Genomic DNA, 24,904 nt, shown 5'->3' with positions numbered 1-24,904 from the left:
AAAGCTTAGATAGAAAGGCATTTCTTCTCCTAAAGGGTAATGAAAGTCAGGAACTCTCTACTCCAGAGAATTGTGGAGCACAATCGTTATTTAACAAGGAGGTAGATTGATTTTTGAAATATCAAGGAGTTACGGCTTGGGGTAGATCAGCTCTGATCTTTGAGAATAGTAGGACAGGCTTCAGGGACTGAATGGCCTCCTCCTAGTTATATATTTCACCATCTTTGACTGTTATTTCTAGTCATTGGAGTGTGTCCTTGATCTTTATTTAAATGTTCATTTAGAGGCTTCCAAATCCATAATTTAATTGTTTGTAAAACATGGATCTAGCAATGTGTATTTAAAGGATGCGTTGGTGGCCAATGCCACCACTAGGTGGAGCATAGTGACAAATTGGAGTGTGTTCTCAACCCAATCCTTTAGATTGTTGGTGACTTCCTGCTAAGGGATCAGTCAATGTTCAGTGATTTAAGATTGATAGGGAACTGATAATGTTGTAACATTGGACGTAAGATGCATAGAGCGTTGCAGGACATATTACCACACAGCCTAACCTTTAATCACTTAATTTTCCAGTGAGACTGCCAACCCTTTGGTTGAGATCAACTAGGCAAAAGTGAGTACTGTAGATGCTGGAGATTAGAGTCGAGTATGTGGTGCTGGAAAAGCACTGCAGTCAGGCAGCATCCGAGGAGCAGGAAAATTGATGCTTCAGACAAAAGCCCTTCATCAAGAATTCCTGATGAAAAGCTTTTGCCCGAAACGCTGATTTTCCTGCTCCTTGGATGCTGCCTGACATGCTGTGCTTTTCCAGCACCACACACTCAACCCTTTGGTTGAAGTTGGCCCAATCTCCCCCTTGTTAGTTCCTTACAGCTAGAACAGTTAGATAATTACTCCTTTGTACCTCAAGGTATTTGAAGACATTTACACGTATTGCCGCGGATTTTCTAATGGCTCGATATTGATTTCTGCAGCATTGATGGGAAATGTGCATGGACACCCAAAGGAATTGTCTGGGAAATAGATTCCACTGGGCTATTCCCTACATCTGGAATGCTCCAAATGTATCCATTTAAATCAGAGAATTCAGCAGGTCTGACTGCAGTTGAGTGAATAGTTCCTAGGAAACATTGAGCAATTAAAAAGTTAGTCTAATTCCTATATGACTTTTAAACTGACCACCACCTAACCACACACTCCCCAGATGGCACCTCCCCCAGACCTCTTCCATGCCTAGACACTGACCTAACAGCTCCCTGCCCCACCCTGCGGTCTGACATGCAGTTCCCGAATGCTGGATCTGATACTGCCCCTCCCCATGAGAATTGACCCCCATCTCCCCTCCAGTGAATCTGACTCCGCCCATTGTCAGCTGATTGATTCGATACCCCTTCTGCCTTTGGACCTGACCAGACCCCCACCATCAAAGTCACCAACCCGAGACCTCTAACCCACCCTGATCTATCCTAAACACCCCATCGCCTACCCAGCATGGACCTGCCTTGGCACCATACACACCTGGCAACCAACCCACCTGGTGTCCTGGCACCATACATACCCAGCACCCTTCCACCTGGTGTCCTGGCAACATTTTTTCCTGGCACCATACACACCCAGCATCCTACACCTGGTACTCTACCAAGTGGTGCCCTGACACACACCCACCTGGTGTCCTGGCACCTTATCCACATGGCACTCTACCCACCTGGCATCATACACATCAGACATTTTATCTGCATGGCACCTGACCCAGTCAGTGCCTATATACCTGGCCTCCTCTGTACCTGTAGCCTACCCACCCTACCCCACTAGCACCTTAACCTCATGGTTATCTTACATACTTACCCTTCACAGGATCTGTTGAACTGGCTGCCTGTGCCGCTAGACATTTAAAGCACAGAGTAGGCAAACTACTGCTTGAAAAGGGAATGGGTTTAACTTCTCCTGACTCTCTTGCACTCTAGAGTTCTGACAGTTTAAAGATATGTCAGGTACAGACAGGATAGATCGCGTGAATCCTTAGAAGAGTATAAAGGCAGTAGGGGTATACTTAAGAGGGAAATCAGGAGGGCAAAACGGGGACATGAGGTAGCTTTGGCAAATAGAATTATGGAGAATCCAAAGAGTTTTTACAAATACATTAAGGACAAAAGGGTAACTAGGGAGAGAATAGGGCCCCTCAAAGATTAGCAAAGCGGCCTTTGTGTGGAGCCGCAGAAAATGGGGGAGATACTAAACGAGTATTTTGCATCAGTATTTACTGTGGGAAAGGATATGGAAGATATAGAAAGTAGAGAAATAGATGGTGACATCTTGCAAAATGTCCATATTACAGAGGAGGAAGTGCTGATGTCTTGAAATGCATAAAGGTGGATAAATCCTCAGGACCTGATCAGGTGTACCCTAGAACTCTGTGGGATGCTAGAGAAGTGATTGCTGGGTCTCTTGCTGAGATATTTGTATCATTGATAGTCACAGGTGAGGTGCCGGAAGACTGGAGGTTGGCTAACGTGGTGCCACTCTTTAAGAAAGGTGGTAAGGACAAGCCAGGAAACTATAGACCAGTGAGCCTGACCTCAGTGGTGGGCAAATTATTGGAGGGAATTCTGAGGGACAGGATGTACATGTATTTGGAAAGGCAAGGGCTGATTAGGGATAGTCAACATGGCTTTGTGCGTGGGAAATCATGCCTCACTCACTTGATTGAGATTTTTGAAGAAATAACAAAGAGGATTGATAAGTGCAGAGAGGTAGATGTGATCTATATGGACTTCAGTAAGGTGTTCAACAAGGTTCCTCATGGGAGACTCGCTAGCAAGATTAGATCTCATGGAATAAAGGGGCGGCATGGTGGCTCAGTGGTTAGCACTGCTGCCTCATAGCACCAGGGACCTAGGTTTGATTCCAGCCTTGGGTGACTGTCTGTGTGGAGTTTGCACATTCTCCCGTGTCTGTGTGGGTTTCCTCCAGGTGCTCCGGTTTCCTCCCACAATCCAAAGATGTGCGGGCCAGGTGAATTGGCCATGCTAAGTTGCCCATAGTGTCAGGTGCATTAGTCAGAGGGAAATGGGTCTGGGTGGGTTACTTTTCAGAGGGTCGGTGTGGACTGGTTGGGCCGAAGGGCCTGTTTCCACACTGTAGGGAATCTAATCTAGCTATTTAGACACAGACCTGGCTCAAAGGTAGAAGACAGGTAGAGGGTTGTTTTTCAGACTAGAGGCCTGTGACCAGTGGAGTGCCACAAGGATCGGTGCTGGGCTCTCTACTTTTTGTCATTTACATAAATGATTGCAATGCGAGCATAAGAGGTACAGTTAGTAAGTTTGTAGATGACACCAAAATTGGATGTGTAGTGGACAGCGAAGAGGGTTACCTCAGAGTACAACAGGATCTTGACCAGATGGGCCAAGAAGTGGCAGATGGGGTTTAATTCATATAAATGCGAGGTGCTGCATTTAATGCGAGGTGCTGCATTTTGTGAAAGCAAATCTAAGCAGGACTTGTACACTTAATGGTAAGGTCCTAGAGAATGTTGCTGAACAAAGAGACCTTGGAGTGCAGGTTCATAGCTCCTTGAAAGTGGAGTGTAGGTAGATAGGATAGTGAAGAAGGCGTTTGGTAAGCTTTCCTTGCTTAGTTAGAGTATTAAGTACCGGAGTTGGGAGGTCATGTTGCAGCTGTACAGGACATTGGTTAGGCCACTGTTGGAATATTGCGTGCAATTCTGGTCTCCTTCCTATTGGAAAGATGTTGTGACACTTGAAAGGGTTCAGAAAAGATTTACAAGGATGTTGCCAGGGTTGGAGGATTTGAGCTATGAGGAGAGGCTGTACTGGCTGGGGCTGTTTTCCCTGGAGCGTCGGAGGGTGACCTTATAGAGGTTTACAAAATTATGAGGGGCAGGGAAAAGTCTTTTCCCTGGGGTGGGGGAGTCCAGAACTAGAGGGCATAGGTTTAGGATGAGAGGGGAAGATATAAAAGAGACCTAAGGGGCAACTTTTTCACGCGAGGGTGGTATGTATATGGAATGAGCTGCTAGAGGAAGTGGTGGAGGCTGGTACAATTGCAACATTTAAGAGGCATTTGAATGGGTATATGAATAGGAAGGGTTTGGAGGGATATGGGCCGGGTGCTAAATTGGGTTGGGATATCTAGTCAGCATGGACGGGTTGGACCGAAGGGTCTGTTTTCCTGCTGTACATCTCTATGACTCTATATGCTCTCCATTTCCAATGGAGCTGTGATTGGAATCTCCTGCCAGAAATCCAGAATATTTCTCAATGCAAAACCACAGGATTGTGATCGTCGCTCCTTGGAAAATCTGGCACATTCCCCTCAAACAACAATTTAACGACCTAAAGCAAAGAAAATTAAAACTTTAAAATATTCCCTTTCTGAGGTAGAGAAGTTGATTAATATTGTAAGTATTATGTCTTTAAAAGGCTATTCACACCTTTAACTCCCCACTTCATATTTGAATGTGGATTTAATTTTAAACCAGCAGGCGTTTTTAATAGAATTATTCATAGGATGTGGACTTCACTGGTTGGGCTTACACTTAATTCTCCATTCATTCTCAGGAGAACATCCCCTGAGTAAAGTGGTGGTGAGCTGTCTTTTTGAATGACAGCAGTGAATGAGGTGTAGTAGCACCCACAGTGCTGTTATTGGGGGGAGTTCAGGATTTTCAACCCAGTAGCTGTGAGATAATTCCAAGTCAGGATTGTGTATGGAGGAGGAGGAGTGACGAGAAGGGGAAATAACTGGCTCTCGAGAGGTTCTCACCTCCTGTTGACACCTCAGCCATTGTGTTTGCCAAGAAGGTCCACTGTTTTTTTCTGAACTCACCAGTCAGCCAGCCTCTTAAGAGATCTATTGATAGTCACTTAAAGACCTCAACTCATCATCTCCCCATTTATCTGCCTTCTCGGCACCAATTGGAAAACTGGGCTGCCCTGCCCCCTTCATGAGTGAATCTCCATTTGCCCATTCTTGGGGTAATCAGAGGCAAAAGTGGAGAGGTGTGGTTGACAAGGGATTGGCCCTCTGAACATTACCCACTTGCTCATGCCTCCACCCACTCTCACAGCCCTGACCACCCCACTCATGAGAAGCAAGTGTGAACTACCTTTCTTCACAGATCCCTTGAAGAGAAGACCTCAACCTCTAGGGTTAGAGGCTTCTAAGACTTGACACCAACCTAACTGCCCCCTCACTCGGTGCGAACAATGGAAAATCATGTCCCATGCTATTTTCCCAGCAGAACGCAGTTTGCTGAGTGAGTTGCCTCTCCTATAGATAACCAACATCTATTCACACAAAGTCAGATATACGTTCATCCTTAACGAAGGGCAGGCCTTTTATAGGCTCCACACAAACTCCCAAGAGAATCTCTATAACACTTTGGCCTGTGTATTATTCGTAAATTAATTATAATTTTATTAATTCAGATAAATTAATTCAGAGTTACAGAATTGCTTTCATTAATATAACCATTCACACAGTTCACCAGTGATTGTAGTTTTTAATCCCCTCTATCAGTATTTAGACTTACATCCCATAGCTGCATTTTAGCCAGAAATTCAGCAAGCTGATTTTGCCCTGCTATTTTATCATCTTCCCTGCTGTCCTCCTGGGAATGTTGGCACCCTCAGTAAAGTCCCGTATGGGCGTGTCAGCAGATGACTAGGAGAGAAAGCTCCATCAAAAATTTCACTCTACATCTTCCCATAACAGCTGCTATTAAGTTCCCATGTAGTCTCCTCCTGCATGCCACAGTGTACTTATAAAATTAATTTAATCTGGAGCAACTCAGATCACTTGGATTCCAATTTCAATTCATAGCTTAATTTACATTCTGCTGTTCCTTGTTAACGCTGCAGCTAAATTCCATTCTTTTATTTGTTGCAGGTAACAGAGGGCTGTCAGATTGTGGTATCCGAGGGAACGTTATACAGAGACCTGTTTCGAGAATCTTTGGTGGTATGAAATCAAAAGAATATGATTGGCCATGGCACGTCCTCATTAATTTACCAAACAAAGTAAGTGAACATCTTTTAAAGCTCCCGAAGAACAAAATATTGTTAAATTTATCTACTTGACATAACAGCATCCATCTGGCTTTCTTCAATGTTTTCATCCCATACCGGGACTATGTCTGGATAGGTCTTTATCCTGGGAGAAAGTGAGGACTGCAGATGCTGGAGATCAGAGCTGAAAATGTGTTGCTGGAAAAGTGCAGCAGGTCAGGCAGCATCCAAGGAACAGGAGAATCAACGTTTCGGGCATAAACCCTTCTTCAGGAATGAGGAAAGTGTGTCCAGCAGGCTAAGATAAAAAGTAGGGACGAGGGACTTGGGGGAGGGGCGTTGGAAATGTGATAGGTGGAAGGAGGTAAAGGTGAGGGTGGTAGTCCGGAGTGGGGTGGGGGCGGAGAGGTCAGGAAGAAGATTTCAGGTTAGGAAGGTGATGCTGAGTTTGAGGGTTGGGACTGAGACAAGGTGGGGGGAGAAGAAATGAGGAAACTGGAGAAATCTGAGTTCATCCCTTGTGGATGGAGGGTTCCTAGGCGGAAGATGAGGCGCTCTTCCTCCAACCGTCGTGTTGCCATGGTCTGGCGATGGAGGAGTCCAAGGACCTGCATGTCCTTGGTGGAGTGGGAGAGGGAGTTGAAGTGTTGAGCCACGGGGGTGGTTGGGTTGGTTGGTCCGGGTGTCCCAGAGGTGTTCTCTGAAACGTTCCACAAGTAGGCGGCCTGTCTCTCCAATATAGAGGAGGCCACATCGGGTGCAGCGGATGCAGTAAATGATGTGTGTGGAGGTGCAGGTGAATTTGTGGTGGATATGGAGAAACCAATTACTCCAAACATTGGGCTGTGCAAGGAGCAGGGAAGGAGAACAGCGCTTCAAACAGGGAAGTGTTGACAATGAGTAGAGTATTTTTTCTTTTAATCTCCTGGTTATACTTCTTCTTTATCCCCACACTACTGCCTAATTGTGGTAGTGCTTATATTTCCCCCAGCACCCATCTTGTGTGTGTGCAGGTGTGAGACACAGTGAAAGACACAAGGTGCACAAATTTTTATTCAGTTTCCACCATCAGGAAGAAATGAAACACCCGAGTGGCCTGTGACAAGCAGCACCCTTCACATCAACGGGCAGTGCTGTGTGATCAAACAGTGAAGGGGAGGGCAGGGATTAAATCAAAATAGAGTTGGAGGGGGAGATAATGCACTCCACTCCCTGTGGCGCCCACCTACCCCTGAACAACTCCAGGGTGTTGGTGGAGACCACGTGCTCCTTCTCCAGAGACACCCGGGCTCTAGCATAACCACGGAAGAGGGGCAGGCAGTCGGCCCTAACGACCCCCTTCGCGGCCCGCTGCCTGGACCTGTTTACGGCCAGTTTGGCCAGGCCCAGGAGCAGTCCCACGAGGAGGTCCTCTGAATAAGTGGAGTATTTTGGAGAGCCACACACCAGTGAAGTGAATTAACACCATCAGAGGGAAAAGAAAAGGAGCTGTGATAAATGAGACAGACTGCAACACTTCAATTAACAAGGTGAAAGCAAGGACAGCTCTTGGAATCAGTAAGATACTGAGAGCCCTGATTGACACTGTGGCTCAGTGGTTAGCACTGCTTCCCCACAGCACCAGGGACCCGGGTTCAGTTCCAGCCTCTAGTCACAATTTCTCATGGCTAATCCACCCAACCTGTCCATCTTTTGGACTGTGGGAGGAAACCCATGCAGACAAAGGGAGAACATCCAAACTCTACCCTGAAGGTGGAATCGAATCCAGGTCCATGGCACTGTGAGGGAGCAGGGCTAACCATTGAGCCACCATGCTGGCTTTTTAGAATAATTTAGAATTTGCACAGCCCAGTGTTTGGAGTAATTGGTTTCCTCCTTTCTACCAGTGTTTTAACCTTTCTGTGAGATGCACTGAGGGTTGTGTCCGTTTTTCCCCAGTCCTTCTATATCTATTTGTGCTCCACATACCATTTGTTTCTTTAACCTTTCTTCGTGCTTTTGTAATCTGTTTTTCAATGTCCTCATACTCTTTCTGGTTTTATTCTGTCTCCTTCCCTCCATCGTATCTCGTGTTTCATCAATTCATCCACTCCTGGTGATTCCATCTCTCTTTCTTAAGGACCGGCTCAGTTCCTGTGAGTTTCATGCCCTGTTTCAAAGCACAGGAAGATCCCAGAGAAAAAAAAAACAATGACCAAGTTAATTACTTTTACTTGCTGTCCTTGTTAATAATATTCATATTTTCAACATTCATTCCAAACATTTAGCTGGGGCCTCCGTTTACTTTTCAAGGATTAGACTTCTATCTACGTAGCACCTTCTTTCACGTTGGTCTGCTAATTACTTTTATGTTCTGTGGTTTCTTTAAATAGAAATTTTGTGGTGGGTCAATTATCTCGAAACGCTGGATCCTCTCTGCTGCACATTGTTTTAACATCACTCAGGGAATGGCTGATGACTTGACTATACAGGCTGGTAAGGTTCAAACCTTTTCAAAACATGTTCCAATCCTTCAAGGAGCATGTCAATTTGTCAATCTGGCTTATTTGACAGCACTCTGCAGTCATTGTTTTTATCTTATTTGACAGCAATCTCACCTCTTAGTGAATAGGTTAGCCCAAATCCAGGACTCCAGCCCATGTTCAAACTGATAATTCACTGCAGTACTGAAGGAGTGCTGTGTTGTCAGAGGTGCAGTATTCTGGAAGATCATTGTGGATACATGAGAGAGGTTATTCACTTCGGTAGCAGAAAGTAGTAAAGCAAACGTAATTGAATGAGAAATGAGGAGGTCCATCTAGACCTGGATGTTCTTGTACACCAGCCACTGAATGTAAGTATGTAGGTACAGCAGGCAGTGAAGAAACCCAGTGCTATATTGGCCTTCATAGTGAGAGGATTTCAGTGCAGGAGCAGGGATACCTAGACTGAAATGTTAACTTGCTTTCTCTCCATGGATGCTGCCTGACCGACTGTGATCTCCAAAATTCTAGTGCAATTCTAGAGGGCCTTGGTGAGACCACTCCTAGAATATTGTGTGTAGTTTTGGTCTCCGTTTCTGAGAAAGGATGTTCTGTCTATGGAGGGAGTGTAACAAAGGTTTACCAGACTGATTCCTGGGATGGGAGGACTTTTGATTTGATTTGATTTATTATTGTCACGTGTATCTGGGTATAGTGAAAGGTTTTGTTTTGCATGCAGTACAGGCAGAGGATGATTAAACAGAACAAGGAATACAAAGTTACAGCTGCAAAGAAGGTGCACTAAAAGCAAGATCAGTATTAGATTTGAAATTTGAGAGATCCAAACAGAAGTCTAATAACAGCAGGGAAGAAGCTGTTCTTGAACCTGATGTGTGAAGAGAATTGGCGTTTAGAAGAGTGAGCGGGTACCTCACAGAAACCTATAAGTTTGGACAGGACCAGACAGATTTTTAAAAATTTATTCACAGGAGGTAGGCATCACTGGCTAGACCAGCATTTTTTGCCCAACCCGACAACAGTTGAGAGTTAGTAGTCTGGAGTCAAATGTAGGCCAGACCAGGTAAGGATGGCCCTTTCCTTCCCTAACGGATATTAGTGAACAAGATGGGTTTTACCTCCAGCCTTCATGAGTGAACTCAAATGCCACCATTTCCAATAGTGGGATTGGAGCCCAGGTACCTGGGACATTGCCTGGGTCTCTGGATTAATAATGCAGTGACAATACCACTTGGACACCACCTCCCCATGTTTGTGAAGATCAGGGGGACCAGAAGCAAGGGTCACAGTTTAAGGATCTGGAGTAAGCCATTTAGGATTATGATGAGGAGAAATGTCTTCACCCAGGGAGTGGTGAGCCTGTGAAATTTTTGACCACAGAAAGCAGTTGAAGTCAAAACGTTAAATGTTTTCAAGAAAAAGTTCTCAGGGCTAAAGGGATGAAAGGATACGAAGAGAGAGCTGGAACAGGGCAGTGAGGTGAATGACAGCCATGATCAAATTGAATGGTGGAGCAGGGTCAGAGGGCTGAATGGTCTCCTCCTGTTATTACTTCCACACTTCTAATAGACAAACAAACAACAAAAAGCAACAGGAAATGCAAAAGAATCCACAGTGATTTACAAAGAAGATGAAGTTCTCTGCCCCCTTCACACAACCCACAGGTGTCCAGGGGAGACTCTGGGGAGAAGCTGGTGTGCTTTTATTTAAACCAGTTTCAGGGATAAATCAAAGGAAATCAAGCAAGAGGACTTTTCAAGTTCAGGTGAGAGTGGGGTGAAAATTGATCAATTTTTCCAATTCCAGATGAGAGATGGAAGCAGCACCAATTATGTCATTGATATACGGGAGAAAGAGTTGGGGGTGAGGTCTGGAGTAAGACTGGAACAAGGAATGTTCCACATACCAACAGAGAGGTAGACATAACAGGAGCCCATGCATAGACCCATGGTCACATTCATGACCTGAACAAAGCAGGTGGAGTTAGAGCTCAGCCAGGTGGAGGAGGGTAGTGATGGATGGGGACAGTGCTACATGATGCAATATGCCCACTCTTGACTTCTCTCTCCATCAGCATCACCTCACACTGCTTCAGAGCAGTTCTGCTTCTCAGTTCCATGGCTCATACAACTCGAGATTGAATTAAGTTCCACCCAATCTGATGATACCATATTGGCATAGAATCATAGAACCCCTACAGCATGGAAGGTGACCATTTAGCCCACTAAGTCCACACTGAACCTATGAAGAGCATCCCGCCCAGACCCATTCTCTCTATCCCTGTAACCCTGCAGTTCCCATGGCTAATCCACCTGGCCTGCACATCCCTGGACACTATGGGCAGTTTAGCATGGCCAGTCCACCCTGACCTGCACATTTTTGGACCATGGGAAGAAACTGGAGCACCCAGAGGAAACCCACGCAGACATGGGGAGAATGCGCAAACTCCACACAGTCACCCAAGGGCAGAATCGAACCTGGGTCTCTGGTGCTGTAGGACAGGAGTGCTAACCCACTCAGCCACTATGTCACCCCGTTTCTGCCCTCACTCTTTCTTTTCCCTCCCACAACAATGACATGGGTGGGAATAAAGCTGAACATCTTAGGATCTGCGAGAGTGTAGACCTATCTTCTCCAGTTGTTAAGATAAGAGCCTCTCCTCGTTAAGAGTAATCAGTAGTTGCTCCTTTATCGCTGCAAATGAAGTGGGCCCTTATACCCAGTCAAGGATGAATGGCAGCTTCCTTTCTGCAGAAATACCACACCAGGCAGACACGAGTTATATTAATCCAGAAGCATCCCATGCAGCATATTGAGTGAGAATACTGGAGCCTTGATTTTCCTGCGATCAATAGAAGTTTATTTTTCTCTTTTACCAATTTTTGCACCATTATTCAAAATGCAACACACTGTTCATATATCACAGAAATTCTCAGTGGGAATAACACTGGGTTTCTTCTGTAAACTGTGATCCAATCTGAGAGATGGCAATCTAACTGCTGAACACTTCCTTCCAGGCTCAGTCAGCAGAAAGAAAATTTTGCAAGAAATACTTGTGGAAGAAGTGATTATCCATGAAAATTTTAGCAGCCCCTCAGAGATGAACAACGACATAGCCCTCTTGAAGACTAAAGATCCCATCATATTTGATTCTCACGTGAGGTACTGCCACTCATTTCGAGTATCAGAATGCCATAGAATTTATGAGGAGAGTAAACGGAAGAATAAAGGAAGAGTAACTGATTAAAAGAGAAATACTTTGGCAATGTCTGTGAATTACTCAATCATAAAGTTTGCAGTGGGGAAGATGACTCTACAGCTCTCTGTGTTAATGATGACCTTACGGTGGAGCCACTGGTACGCTCTCTGAATAATTTGCTATTCAGGGTACTTGACAGTTTGGGGAATGAGTGGTGAATTGTAGCACAAGGAGAGGGGACTGTGGTGAAACACCATGGGCTGGATTTTATGGGCTGGTGGCAAATGTTGCAAGAATTGTCCAGCAGCACGGAGGAACCCATTCCACATTCTCGACCTCAGCATTGCCTCACGCTGGCTAAGAGCGGTTCTGCTCCTCAGTTCCACTCAGTTCTTTGGCTCGTTCAACCGGGAAATGAATTAAATGCCACCCACTCTGATAACGTCATATTAGCTTGGGTGGGATAAAGCAGAACGTCTAAGAATCTGTGAGACTGCAGACCCATATTCTCCAGTTGTTAAGATGAGAGCCTTTTCTTGTTAAGACTTATCAGTTGTTGCTCCTTTATTGCTGCAAACCAAGTGGGTCCTTATACCCAGACAAGGAAACAGGACTAGTGGCTGCTTCCTTCTCTGCACAACCGCCAATCCAGGCATAGAATCATAGAATCCCCCTACAGTGTGGACAGAGGCCATTCGCCCCAACAAGTCCACAACGACCCTCCGCACAGTAACCCACCCAGACCCATTCCCCTACCTTATTACACTACATTTACCCTTGACTTAACCTACACATCCCTGAACACTATGGGCAATTTAGCTTCACCAATTTACCTGACTTGCACATCTTTGGATTGTGGGAGGAAACCAGAGCACCTGGACGAAACCCACAAAGACACAGATAGTGTTAATCCAGAAGCTGTGGGTGTCTTAACCAATTTGGGAAGGGGACTTCCATCCTCAGGAGGGCTCAACAGTGCTTGGACGCAGCAGTGGGCACTGCTAGTATTGCAGTAGGCTCAGGGAGACAGCACAGGAAGCAAGGAAATAATCAGGGGGCATGAGTGAGGGAGGTGAAAGGGGCAGGGTTTGGAGGCCAGGCAAGGAGGAACAAAGCTAAGGGAGGAGAGGGTGTGGTTCTATCTTGGGAGTGGAATCCCCCCGAAATGCAAAGGGACCCTTTCCAGATGTTGTGCCCCATTCCCTGACTCGCCATTACACAATTGTTATTCACAAATGGCCTCCTCATTCCCACCCATCAGCCCACAGTAGCCATTTTGAGATGAGGAGAAATGTCTTCACCCAGAGAGTGGATATCTCTGGCCCAGGCCAAAATATTCAATATTTTCTAAAAGCAATTAGATATCGGGCTAAATGGATCAAAGGGTATGGGGCGAAAGCGGTAAGAGGGGACAGAGTTGGATGATTGGCCTCAATTGAATGGCGGAACATGTCAAAGGGCTGAATGACCTCTTCCTGCTCCTATTTTCTATGTTTAATGGTTTGGGCAGCATGAAACCCTTCAGTGTTATGTTTGATATACTTGCCTTTATCGGTCAGTCTGTTGAGCCTAGGGGTGGGAGGTCATGTTGCAGCTGTACAGGAAATTGGTTGTGCAGTTCTGGTCTCCCTGCTGTAGGAAGGATGTTGTGAAACTTTAAAAGGTTGAGAAAAGATGTTGCCAGGTTTGGAGGCTTTGAGCTATCGGGAGAGGCAGAATAGACCGGGGCTTTTTTCCCTGGAGTGTCGGAGGCTGAAGGATGATATTATAGAGCTTTATAAAAATCATGAAGAGCATGGTTAGGGTAAATAGACAAGCTCTTTACCCTGGGGTGGGGGAGTCCAAAGCTAGAAGGCATAGGTTTAAGGTGAGATGGGAAAGATTTAAAAGGGACCTTTGAGGCAACGTTTTCACACAGAGGGTTGTGTGTGTATGGAATGAGCTGCCAGTGGAAATGCTGGTACAATTACAACATTTAAAAGGCATCTGGATGAGTTTATGAACAGGAAAGGTTTAGAAGAATATGGGCCAAATGCTGGCAAATGGGACGAGATTAATTTAGGATATCTGACATGGACGAGTTGGACCAAAGGGCCTGTTTCCATGCTGTATATCTCGATGACTCTATGACTTGTGTGTTCTCTATTTTCAGATGTTAGGCGTTCTGCTGATTACAGAGACTGGGCAGGAAGCTGGTCATCTTGCCACCCCCTTAACTCCTCCGTGCCCCATCCTCCACTGAAAACCCACCTGGCAGTGGGTGGGGTTGGACAGAATGTAAAATAGACCTCATCGGCCTGGGGTTTGAGTGTTCTGACTCTCGGACATCCGAGCTGCTGTGTGCACACGTCATTGACATATTTTCAGGAAAGGAACCTAAACGAATGGCCTTATCCTGTACCTCAAAGTGGACCAACTGAGCTTACAAAAGTGCCACAAGTGACCTCACATGGGTGGGCAAGGTCAATAAGTGTATCTTCCAATGAGTTCTCCTGCTCAGCCTCCACCTTAATGCACCATTTTCACCAGTCTGGTACCAGTCCTTGGCATTGCTGAACTCATGGCCTACCATCCAGACACTCCACCTAGTCCTGTCAAAGCTGCCATTGCTGCCAGCCTTTGACCTTCTCTGCAGCTGGAGTTTCCTCCTTCACCAGTTTTCAAACAGCTGCACAGCTCAGTGCTGTGCTGACAGGGGGCGCTGCTCCAGGAGGGGACCAATGGAGAGGACACCTCCACATTTGCCAACCAGTTAGGGAGAGGAGGTGGGTTTGTGAAAGAAGGGTGAGGGAGAGGTGCACAGAGAGCTGTAGTCCACACCAATGGGGGATCAGTGGCCCACACTGTGAGACCACTGGGAGGAGCCAGCACTGTTGACACCACTGGGTGGGGAAGTGGGGAGGGAGCGTTTTTGAATGTGAGACCACTGGGAGAACTGAGGGAGCAGCAGCAGGGAGATGCAGCAGGCACCATTTGTGGTCCAAGAGGATAAATAAATGCACGTGGTGTCCATAGATGTCCATCTCCACAAGTCTGGCACATGATGGCAAAGCTGCAATGTTGGCACAGGGTTTACTGCCACTTCCTGTCAGTGGGTTCCCCAACAAATTCAAAACAAACCAGGGTACAACCTCCCCACTGTGGGGTTGCCATCCATCCTCTATCTGGGTCAAGGGTGATTCCTCCACAGGTTGCCAGCACAGATCAGAAGATGTAAGAGCAGGAGAGGCTTTTTGGCCCATTGATTCTGTACTGCCCTTCAATGAGTTCACAGCTGATCTGGTAACCCTTACCTCCACTTTCTCTCCCACACTGCAGTGACATACCAGGGTTTAACAGAGGTGTGAGATAGGTGTGTGAACACAGCGATAGGACCCATCACGGTGCGGGTAGGGATAGATGCCTAACACACCATGTGGGGAAGCCCATGCCCCACCAGCAAGATATTAGCTGCATCCCAAAATAGAGCATAATTGCCCCTTAATGGGGCTGAGTTGAAAACCACCACTACAGGATGGCAGTGATTCCCACACAGAGTCCATCACCGGATAAATCGCCTGGAGATGAGGAACACATTGGAGAGTCACACTGACAGGTGGCATTGCAATGTTCCTTGCCATCCTGACTCTAAAGCTGTCTTGCCTTTGTGGGAGAAGATTTCAATATCTGACTGATGCTTATACAGATCACTGTTGGTCCATCAATGGTCCAAATGGTTCTTGAGCTGATCCAAAAAGCAACTGACACACAGAATGCATTGTATCCCATATCCATAGCTGTCTCCTATTTCCTCAATGTCCTGAGCGTTTCGGTGTGCATGCAGTAGCAAAGCAATCCCTGTACATTTTGAACGTCCTGTTTATAAACCTGACCTTTAATTCCATCTTCTAGGATTTGCAGGTGGATTATTTTTTAAAAATTGAAAGCCTAAAACCAAAGTTTGAGGAGCATCCCTTGCCGCACCTCAGGAAGGGACGGGGGTGAAAAGGGAGTAAATCAAGCAAGACCAGACATACTCAAGTTTAAGAGGGGAACAGCAATCATAAATTAATTTCACCTCCATGACTTGCTTTCCTCTGTGAGAGGATATAGATTTATTACAACTTGGGAGTGAAAGAGCAGCAAAATATTTATTGATTCTGAAAGGGTAAAATCAGTGGGCAGCTCATGTGATCTCGTGCCCCACCCAAGATTTATGTGAAGTACCATTCTAGCCAAGCTGAACCAATGCCTCGGTTTATCTCTTGCAGACCAGTCTGTCTACCATGCACAAAGAAAACTGCAGAGATCCTTTCCTCAGCAGCTGGTAGCTGGGATGAAGCCTGTCATTACGAAGGTAATACAATTTGCCAAGATTGCTTTTTTTTTTAGCAAAGAATCTCAACAGATCCACAACTTGCACCAGATCAGCTGTCAGATTCTGATATCTTGGTTTAACATTCTTACATTAGATTCCCTACAGTGTGGAAACAGGCCCTTCGGCCTAACAAGTCCACACTGACCCTCCGAAGAGCAACCCACCCAGACCCATTCCCTTACATTTACCCCTTCACCTAACACTACGGGCAATTTAGCATGGCCAATTCACCCAACCTGCACATTTTTGGAATGTAGGAGGAAACCCACACTGACACGGGGAGAATGTGCAAACTCCACACAGAGAGTCGCCTGAGGCGGGAATTGAACCCGGGTCTCTAGCGCTGTGAGGCAGCAGTGCTAACCACTGTGCCACCGTGTGGAGTTCATCTCCATTTGTCTTTCTGCTGTTCCTGGTCTTAGCCTGCATCATGATCAGTGATTTGCATTCGCTGTTTAGCACTTAGCGTGATATAGATATCACGGTGTTGGGCAAACTATAATCTCACACATAAAGAAAAGACAACATTTATATAGAAAGCGAAAGAACTGCGGATGCTGTAAATCAGAAACAAAAACAAACTGCTGGAAAATCTCAGCAGAGATAAAGAAGCTGCAGATGCTGGAATCTAAGGTAAACAGGCAGGAGGCTGGAAGAACACAGCAAGCCAGGCAGCATCAGGAGGTGGGGAAGTCAATGGTTCAGGTGTAATCCTCCTTCAGTCTGAACCAAACGTCTGAAACTTTAAGACTGGATTCTCTCCATTTGGTGCTTTTCAATGTCTAACAACTGCTACACAGCAATGCCAAGTGGCATCTGATCGGGGTCAACTCAGAAATAAGTGGACATTGGACCAAACAATGAGGAGGTCAACAGCTTTGGTCAAAAGGGTTTAAAGGGGAATCTTAAAGGAGATGGAAGGGGGGAAAGGGTGGAGCACAGAGCCTAGGCAGCAGAAGGCATGGTAGGTAAAAGGTCAAGAGAAGAGAGGATTGATGGACAAATAAGCAGAATGGGAGAAACCAAGTACTCTAGAAGGATGATAGGACTGGTGGAGGTTACAGTTACAGAGGGAAAAAAGCCATGAAGGGTTTCAAACATGAAGAGGAGAGTTCTACAGTAGTAACATTAAAGGACAGGGCACCATTGTAGGCCAGGAGTTACTGAAGAGTAGATTGGTGCTGCTTGGGATCTGGACAGCAGTGATATGAATGAACTAATATTAACAAGGCAATAGAAGTTGGAAACCAACAATAAAGAACAATGGAAGAACTGTGCATGAAGGTGATGAATATGTATGTTTTAGCCACTGAGGTGGAGCTGCACCAGGTGCCCAATATTATGAAGGTGGGAGTAGATAGTTTAACATTGAGGGTAATATCGATTGAGAGGATACAGGTTTTGCAGTGTGCAGACAAATGGAAGACAAATGTGGCCAAGAGCAGCCTGCGATATTGCTCAGGGGAAAGAATCAGTGAGAAGGTTCAAAAACGATGGCCCAGACTCCCCAAAATTTCACCGGAGAGATGCCGAGTCACGGTGACTGGGTGTCAATCTTTCTGTTTGCACTTTTTCCATGTTACATGAGATTATCACAATCTTGGTTGATCACTTTTCACATCAGCCCACCACCTTCTCAAAGGCAACTAAATACATGCTGGCCCAGCTAGTGACACCTATGTCCCGCAAGTGAGAAATACATGTCTTCAGGCTCTGGACTTGTACTGACCCACACTGGTGTTCCTACCCCTAAGACTGAATGTCAGGCAAGCAAACTGGCAAAACAGTTTGTGGAGGAAGACCCTTAGGTTACCACCATAGAGTCATTTCGGCACGTGAAACAGACCCTTCGGTCCAATCAGTCCATGCCAACCATAGTCCCAGACTAAATTAGTCCCACCTGCCTGCTCCTGGCCCATATCCCTCCAGACCTTTCCCATTCATGTGTCTATCTGAACGTCTTTTGAGTGTTGTCACTGTGCCCACATCCACCACTTCTTCTGGAAGTTCATTCCACTCACAAACCACTCTCTGTGTAAAAAAAAAAGGTTGCCCCTCATGTACTTTTTAAATCTCTCTCCTCTCACCTTAAAAGTACGCCCCCTAGTTTTGAACTCGCCCACCCTAGAGAAAAGACTCTTGGTCATTGACCTTATCTATGCCCCTCATGATTTTATAAATCTCAATAAATTCAACCTTCAACCTCCTACACTCCAGAGAAAAAAGTTCCAGCCTATCCAACCTCTCTTCGTAACTCAAACCCTTCATTCCCAGCAGCATCTGAATAAAGTCTTTCTAAACTTTCTCCAGGTTCCACCAGCTAATGGTGCCACTTTCCCAACAAATTTCAAATCCCGAAGCATATTAAAGTAGGGAAGCGTGTCCAGTTGAATATTTGCAGCTGAATTATCTATTAACATTTCATTCCAGATGGTCTATTGACAAGTCACAGTGGGACAATTCAAAAGATAATATCAGGTTACATCACTGGATGGGGATACTATAAGAAACATGGACGTATATCATCTTTTGACTTAAACCACGCACAAGTGGACATTCAGGTATGTGGTTTTCTGGTTTCTGTCTGTATTTCTTTTCCCTCAGACTCCTGTTTGTTCAGACAGTTGACTAGAGTGCATGTTCCCTTTTGGTAAAAAGCTTGTAGAATCCCTACACTGTGAAAGGGGTCTATTCGGCCCATTGACCCATCAAACAGCACCCCCACCCACAGACTCACTCTATCCCTGTCACTCTGCATTTCCCATGGCTAATCCATTTAGCATGCGTATCCATGGACGCTACAGGGCAATTTAGCATGGCCAATCCACCTAACCTGCACATTGTTGGACTGTGGGAGGAAACCAGAGCACCCAGAGGGAACCCAGCCGGACACAGGGAGAACATGCAAACTCATACAGTCACCTGAGGCTGGAAGAGAACCCAGGTCCCTCATGATGTGAGGCAACAATGCTAACCACTGAGCCACCATGGCTCCCAAGTTGGGCAGATTGGAGCTGAAGAGGAGCAGTCATTTTGTTGAGACATATATGACTCTGGGATGACTTGACAGGGTGGATGCTAAAAGGATATTTTGTGAGAAACTAGGACTGGTGGACACAGTTCAAAAATAAAAGGTCTTCCATTTAAGGTGGAAGTGAGAAGTTTTCTCCCTCACAGCATCCTTATTCATAGGAACTCTTCCCCAGAGAGAGTGCTGCAGGTGGGGTCACTGAATAGTTATAAAGGGGAGGCTGTATACTGTATATTCTTGACTAACAAGAGATCAAAGGTTACCAGGAGTAGTGGGAATGAGGAAGTGAGGACATAACCAGATCAGCCATTTTCTTTTTGAATGGCAGAGCAGGCCTGACGGGCCAAATGGCCTCATCCTGCTCCTTACTTGTAGGTTTGTACAAACTCAAAAATACTCAGATCTGATTGGCTTAGCTGACAGCATGGTGATGCTCTCCTGTTGGCGGTTATACCAATAACTGGGCAGTTACACCAGTCAGTCGTATGGTCCATTGTTGATTTAATCCACTCACTGGACGAGATGTGCAAATATTAATGTTGGTTTCACTCTCTGTGGCTGTAATACTGTATGCTACACTCTGTTCTGCTACCCTGATGCACTTTGTATGGGACAATCTGTCTGTAAAGCACACAGAACATTTTTCACTCTATCTCAGTATGTGACAACAGTAAATCAAACAATTGAAAATCTTAATCAGGTTCTTCCACGACATTTTGCAAAATCTGAGGGAACCCATTCTTCTGTGACTTCTATAAAGTGCCGGCCTGCTCCCTCCTTGCGCCCCAGCTAATTTAATCCAGTGCATTGTCAGGTTTCCAGTCATGCTGTGTACCATGTGCTCGTGAACAAGGGCGTGCTCCTTCAGAAACAAAGTAACCGTGGTAATCAGGAGTTGAGAGCAAGCATTTAACCTCTCAACTCACATTCCAGCCTGTTTGTGTTTGGCAACCAAGCGAGATTCCCAAAGAGATGCCTCACAGAATTGCAGAATTCCTACTGTGCAGAGGGAGAAAGTCATTCAGCCAAACATGTCTGCTCTGGCTTTCTGAGCAGTTGGCGTAATGCCAATCTCCCAATCTCTTCGAGGAGGTCCCGAGAGCATGTGGTACTCCCACCAAATTCCCCTCTGCCACCCCCTCCCCGGAATAATCTTTGGGGCACAGTTCCCAACATCCCAGGCTGACCAGGTCTCTCCAGTTGTAGTGTTATCTCCTGTTGCTACCCTCTTAATGTTAAAACAGGGCCTACTTCGTAGGTCTGGAGATGTAAACCTTACATATAAACATTGAGCTGTCTGATGATTCAAAAGTACAACATCCCACCACTGGTTCTGTCTTTTTAGCATTTTCGAAGCTGTGACTCACCATACCCATTCACTGAAAACATGTTCTGTGCTAAAGGAGCTGCAGCAGACAGCTGTACAGGTAAGCTTTTCTTTTCTCTTCCTTTCCTCAACTTACTCCTCCTCCTCCTGAAGGGAAATTGGCTCTTTGTGGGGCTATAGCTGCACAGGCACCAGTCCCAATGGCCACAGAGGCTTTTCAGTCACGAGTTATCAATGTTCATCTTCATACACACAGACAGACAGACACACACACACACACACACAGGTGCAGATACATGCACAGAGGTGTGCATATACACACAAACACACACAGACAGATGCAGGCACATACACAGAGGCACCCCCCTAGCACACGCACACAATGATGCAGGCACATACACAGTCACGCACACACACACACATACATACATACACAAAGTCTCTGAGTTACTGGATGTAGCTCTCCAAAGAGAAAGTTTGTAAAACTATAGTCAATGTTGTACAGACACTCAAGGGGCAATCTTTTAGATACCCTCACTTTGTGAGTAAGGAACCAAACTTTACCCACTGCCTCAGCAAAAAGGATACTTCCCAAAGCACAAAATATACAAAATTCCTTGAATTTACCATAGTTGCACAAACAAGTATTTTTTAAAAAGTCTTGCGTTGAAATAGTGTTTTTCATCACCACAAGATGTCTGAAGTTGTTTATGTAAAATGAGTAAGTGCTATTTGGTTAATAACCAACAGACATCATCAGTAATACATGGAATTCGGGGCAGGGGTAGGCAAGTCAGCCCTTGGAGTCCACTCCACCGTTTAACATGATCATGGCTGATCTCATCCTGCTCTCACTCCACTTTTCTGCCGCTCCCCACAGACCTTTATCCCACCTTTCATCTACAGTTGTGCTTGGCCATACTAGGGCAGAGTTGCTTCTAGCTATGTCACCTTCCAGCTGAAGAAGCATCCCTTGATATGTAGTCAATGTTATAAGTAGGAAATCCTGTTGTTAATTTGCAGTCAGCAAGCCTCCAAAACAGCAATGTGATTGTGACCAGATACTTTGCTTCCGTGAATATAGACTGAGTGACAGTTATAGACCAGATAGCCTCAGTCTGCGCAGTAATCAGTCTACGGTTGGTAATGGTGGAGATCTGGGCACTTGCTTGGATACCCAGCGTGTGAGGGAGCTGGATGAAATCAAGCTGCAGTTTTTAATTGGACGCGGTTTTATTAGAATCAATGTGTATTATGGCCTGTTGATGCTGGTTATTGACACTTGACTAGTTCCCTAACTGACTTTAACAGGAGATTCTGGAGGACCCTTCGTCACAGAGAGAAACCAGAGATGGATCCAGGTGAGTCACCTTGGCTCGTGTCTATTTGTATTTTTTTCCAAAGCATGAGATATTTAAAATTTACCAAGATGTGAATAGCTTTTGCAAATCCCACCCAAGTTATTGCTTGATTTCATTGATCCTCTTAAATTATTGTCAATTATTTCATATCAGATTTCTTCCTTACAATGTTGCCATTTTATTCACAATGTTTAACTCTCATTGCTGGACAAGTACAGTTTTAGCAACAAAACTGATGGAATTAACAATAGACTGTTGGCCCAGGGATATTATTTCTCTCGAGTGGAACTATTCCCAAATTTGAATTCTTTATGAGTGTCAATGTTTCCAGGTCAGATAGTTTTCAAGCCAGCTGAATGGTCTCACCACCCCACTCTGTGTATCACTACCTCAGGTGGGCAACACTGTTTCAGCACTGCTGAGTTCCCACATTAATGATCCTTGTAACCAAAGCTGTGAGGAGAGCCAGTCCCTTCCAAGCTGTGCTTAAAGAGGGAATCAGCTCTTTGATGTGTGGGTTCCATAGTCACAAGTGAATGAAGCACTGATCACCCCCAAATACTAGTACTCGTGACCTGGAGCTCCATTTCAAGCAGGTGGAAAGGTGGCTCAATAGTTAGCACTGCTGCCTCATAGCACCAGGGACCCAGGTTTGATTCCAGCCTCAGGTGACTGTGTGTGTGGAGTTTTGCGCATTCTCCCCGTGTCTGTGCAGGCTTCTTCCGGTGCTCCAGTTTCCTCTCACTGTCCAAAGATGTACGGGTTAGGTGGGTTAGACATGGGAAATGCAGGGTTACAGGGATTGGGGGGGGGGAGGATCTGCGTGGGATGCTCTTCAGAGGGCCGGTATGGACTCGATGAGTCAAGTGGCCTACTTCCACACCTATAAGGGTTCTACGATAAGAGTAATGGGAACCTGCAGAAGGAGAGCAGGGAGATTCAAAAATGCTCTCACAACTCACCTCAGTGTTAATGCAGGCATACTGTGCTCATGGATCAGTGGTGCTGGAAGAGCACAGCAATTCAGGCAGCATCCGAGGACAGGCAAAATCGACGTTTCGGGCAAAAGCCCTTCATCAGGAAGCTTTTGCCCGAAACGTCGATTTTGCCTGTCCTCGGATGCTGCCTGAATTGCTGTGCTCTTCCAGCACCACTGATCCAGAATCTGGTTTCCAGCATCTGCAGTCATTGTTTTTACCATACTGTGCTCATGTGCAACTCCTCTGATACATCCACAGGTTGGAATCATCAGTTTTGGAAGAACAGATGTCTGTGGATTGAACTTCATGGGGTTTTATAGCAATGTGCCCAAACTGATGAACTGGATTAAAGAGAAAGTCACAGACTTGGAGTATGAATAAACAATCAACATCACAAGGACAGACTGAATATACCATGGAAAGCAGAGAGTATAAACCTTCCTGACAAAAGACTGTGTACTTCAGATGTGCCACCCAATGTAGACCTTTTAAAGCATTGTGTGTTAAATACTTAACAGCATAAAGATTGCTGATGTTAATTATGAACAGATAGGCAACATATTTATAGAACTATTTATCCTCTGTTTTAACTCAAACATATTTAGTGTGTTTTAAGCAAGTGGATATTTCCAGAAAGACACCAGACAGAGGAGTGTTGTACATTATGTTTTGACTAGCAATAAACCTGAAAAAAAGCTTCACATGAGATTACATCTTGCAGCAAAACTCAAATACTCCCAGGAGATTGATGAGAATGATTTACAAAAGAGACCCATCTGAACCACACGTTTGTTGATGCTTCCTCTGGTATAGACCGACAGATATAGAGCATGGAGCTGTCTGAATCATCTCCATTTCCTTGCTATTTTATATATCTTTTATGTTTTCCTTTATTCAGTTTGCTTTCAATTAATGTTAAATTTCTAATTCGATAGTTACTTGTGTTTTAATAACACTCTGCTTTCCTCCTGCTATCTTTCATTACTTTCTTGTGATAATCTAGGGTGTATGCTCCCATTCTCCGTTTTACCATTTGGTTTAATCTTACTGTATTTACCCTCTTGAAATGTTTTATAATTCTCTGTGGCCTTTCACTAAATTCATTGTTCTCCAATGTGTTTGAATTCATAAATATAATCTCTCATTCCTGGTGTCATTCCAGTAAATCCTTGCTGTGTCACATTGATTCATGTTTCTAATGGGTTTGCTCAGACTGTTTGCAATATTCCAAACTTGGCCAACCATCTTTTGCCCAAATTCAACATGTTTTGCAGGTTGTGTTGCTTCAAGGTTAAGGGGAAAGTCAGAATATATAAGACAGCCTTGTTTATTTTTGTACAGTTTTATTGAAATGGATTTTAAAAATGGAATCATTATTTTAAAATAATCTGTCCACTTGTATTGCTTTGTTTCAAATTAGCAGCAGGACCATCTTAGAGGTAGGTTTGCTCGCACTCTTCGGGGGGATTTAAACTAATTCGGCAGGGGGATGGGATCCGGACTTGTAGTCCAGCAAGTAGGTTAGCTGTTTGTCAGGATGTCCAAGAATGTAGGGAGGCTGTGGAGAAGGTAGCACTGACAGGGAATACTTGCGGACACAGAGATGGGTTCAAGTGCGTATACTTCAACGCAAGGAGTATCAGAAATAAGGTGGGTGAACTTAAGGCGTGGATCGGTACCTGGGACTACGATGTTGTGGCCATCACGGAAACGTGGATAGAAGAGGGACAGGAATGGTTGTTGGAGGTTCCTGGTTATAGATGTTTCAGTAAGATTATGGAGGGTGGTAAAAAAGGAGGGGGGGTGGCGTTGCTAATTAGAAATTGTATAACAGCTGCAGAAAAGCAGTTCGAGGGGGGTCTGCCTTTGGAGGTAGTATGGGCTGAAGTCAGAAATAGGAAAGATGCAGTCACCTTGTTGGGTGTTTACTATAGGCCCCCCAATAGCAGCAGAGATGTGGAGAAACAGATAGGGAAACAGATTTTGGAAAGAAGCCACAGGGTAGTAGTCATGGGTGATTTCAACTTCCCAAATATTGATTGGAAGCTCTTTAGATCAAGTAGATTGGATGGGGCGGTGTTTGTGCAGTGTGTCCAGGAAGCTTTTCTAACTCAGTATGTGGATTGTCCGACCAGAG

At 45.2% G+C, this 24,904-nt stretch overlaps 1 protein-coding gene across 1 annotated transcript in view; it reads left to right on the top strand.

Moving 5' to 3' along the window:
* LOC122564127 (complement factor B-like) overlaps nt 1-23,933 on the top strand; it is a 76,566-nt gene extending 52,633 nt beyond the window's left edge. The window contains exons 11-18 of the mRNA XM_043718729.2: nt 5,914-6,044; nt 8,405-8,507; nt 11,530-11,674; nt 15,962-16,047; nt 18,499-18,629; nt 20,445-20,526; nt 21,738-21,787; nt 23,026-23,933. Of these exons, the coding sequence (XP_043574664.2) occupies nt 5,914-6,044; nt 8,405-8,507; nt 11,530-11,674; nt 15,962-16,047; nt 18,499-18,629; nt 20,445-20,526; nt 21,738-21,787; nt 23,026-23,148 (851 nt within the window). The 3' untranslated portion in view covers nt 23,149-23,933. The remainder of the gene's footprint in view (nt 1-5,913; nt 6,045-8,404; nt 8,508-11,529; nt 11,675-15,961; nt 16,048-18,498; nt 18,630-20,444; nt 20,527-21,737; nt 21,788-23,025) is intronic.
* The last annotated feature ends 971 nt before the right edge of the window (nt 23,934-24,904 follow it).

The sequence above is a fragment of the Chiloscyllium plagiosum genome, unplaced genomic scaffold (assembly GCF_037043375.1).
Source record: "Chiloscyllium plagiosum isolate Xiang-an unplaced genomic scaffold, Cpla_swu_hap1 HiC_scaffold_31, whole genome shotgun sequence".
Lineage (NCBI taxonomy): Eukaryota > Metazoa > Chordata > Chondrichthyes > Orectolobiformes > Hemiscylliidae > Chiloscyllium > Chiloscyllium plagiosum.
Note: the sequence above shows the minus strand (reverse complement) of the source record. Positions and strands in the feature narration are given on the sequence as shown.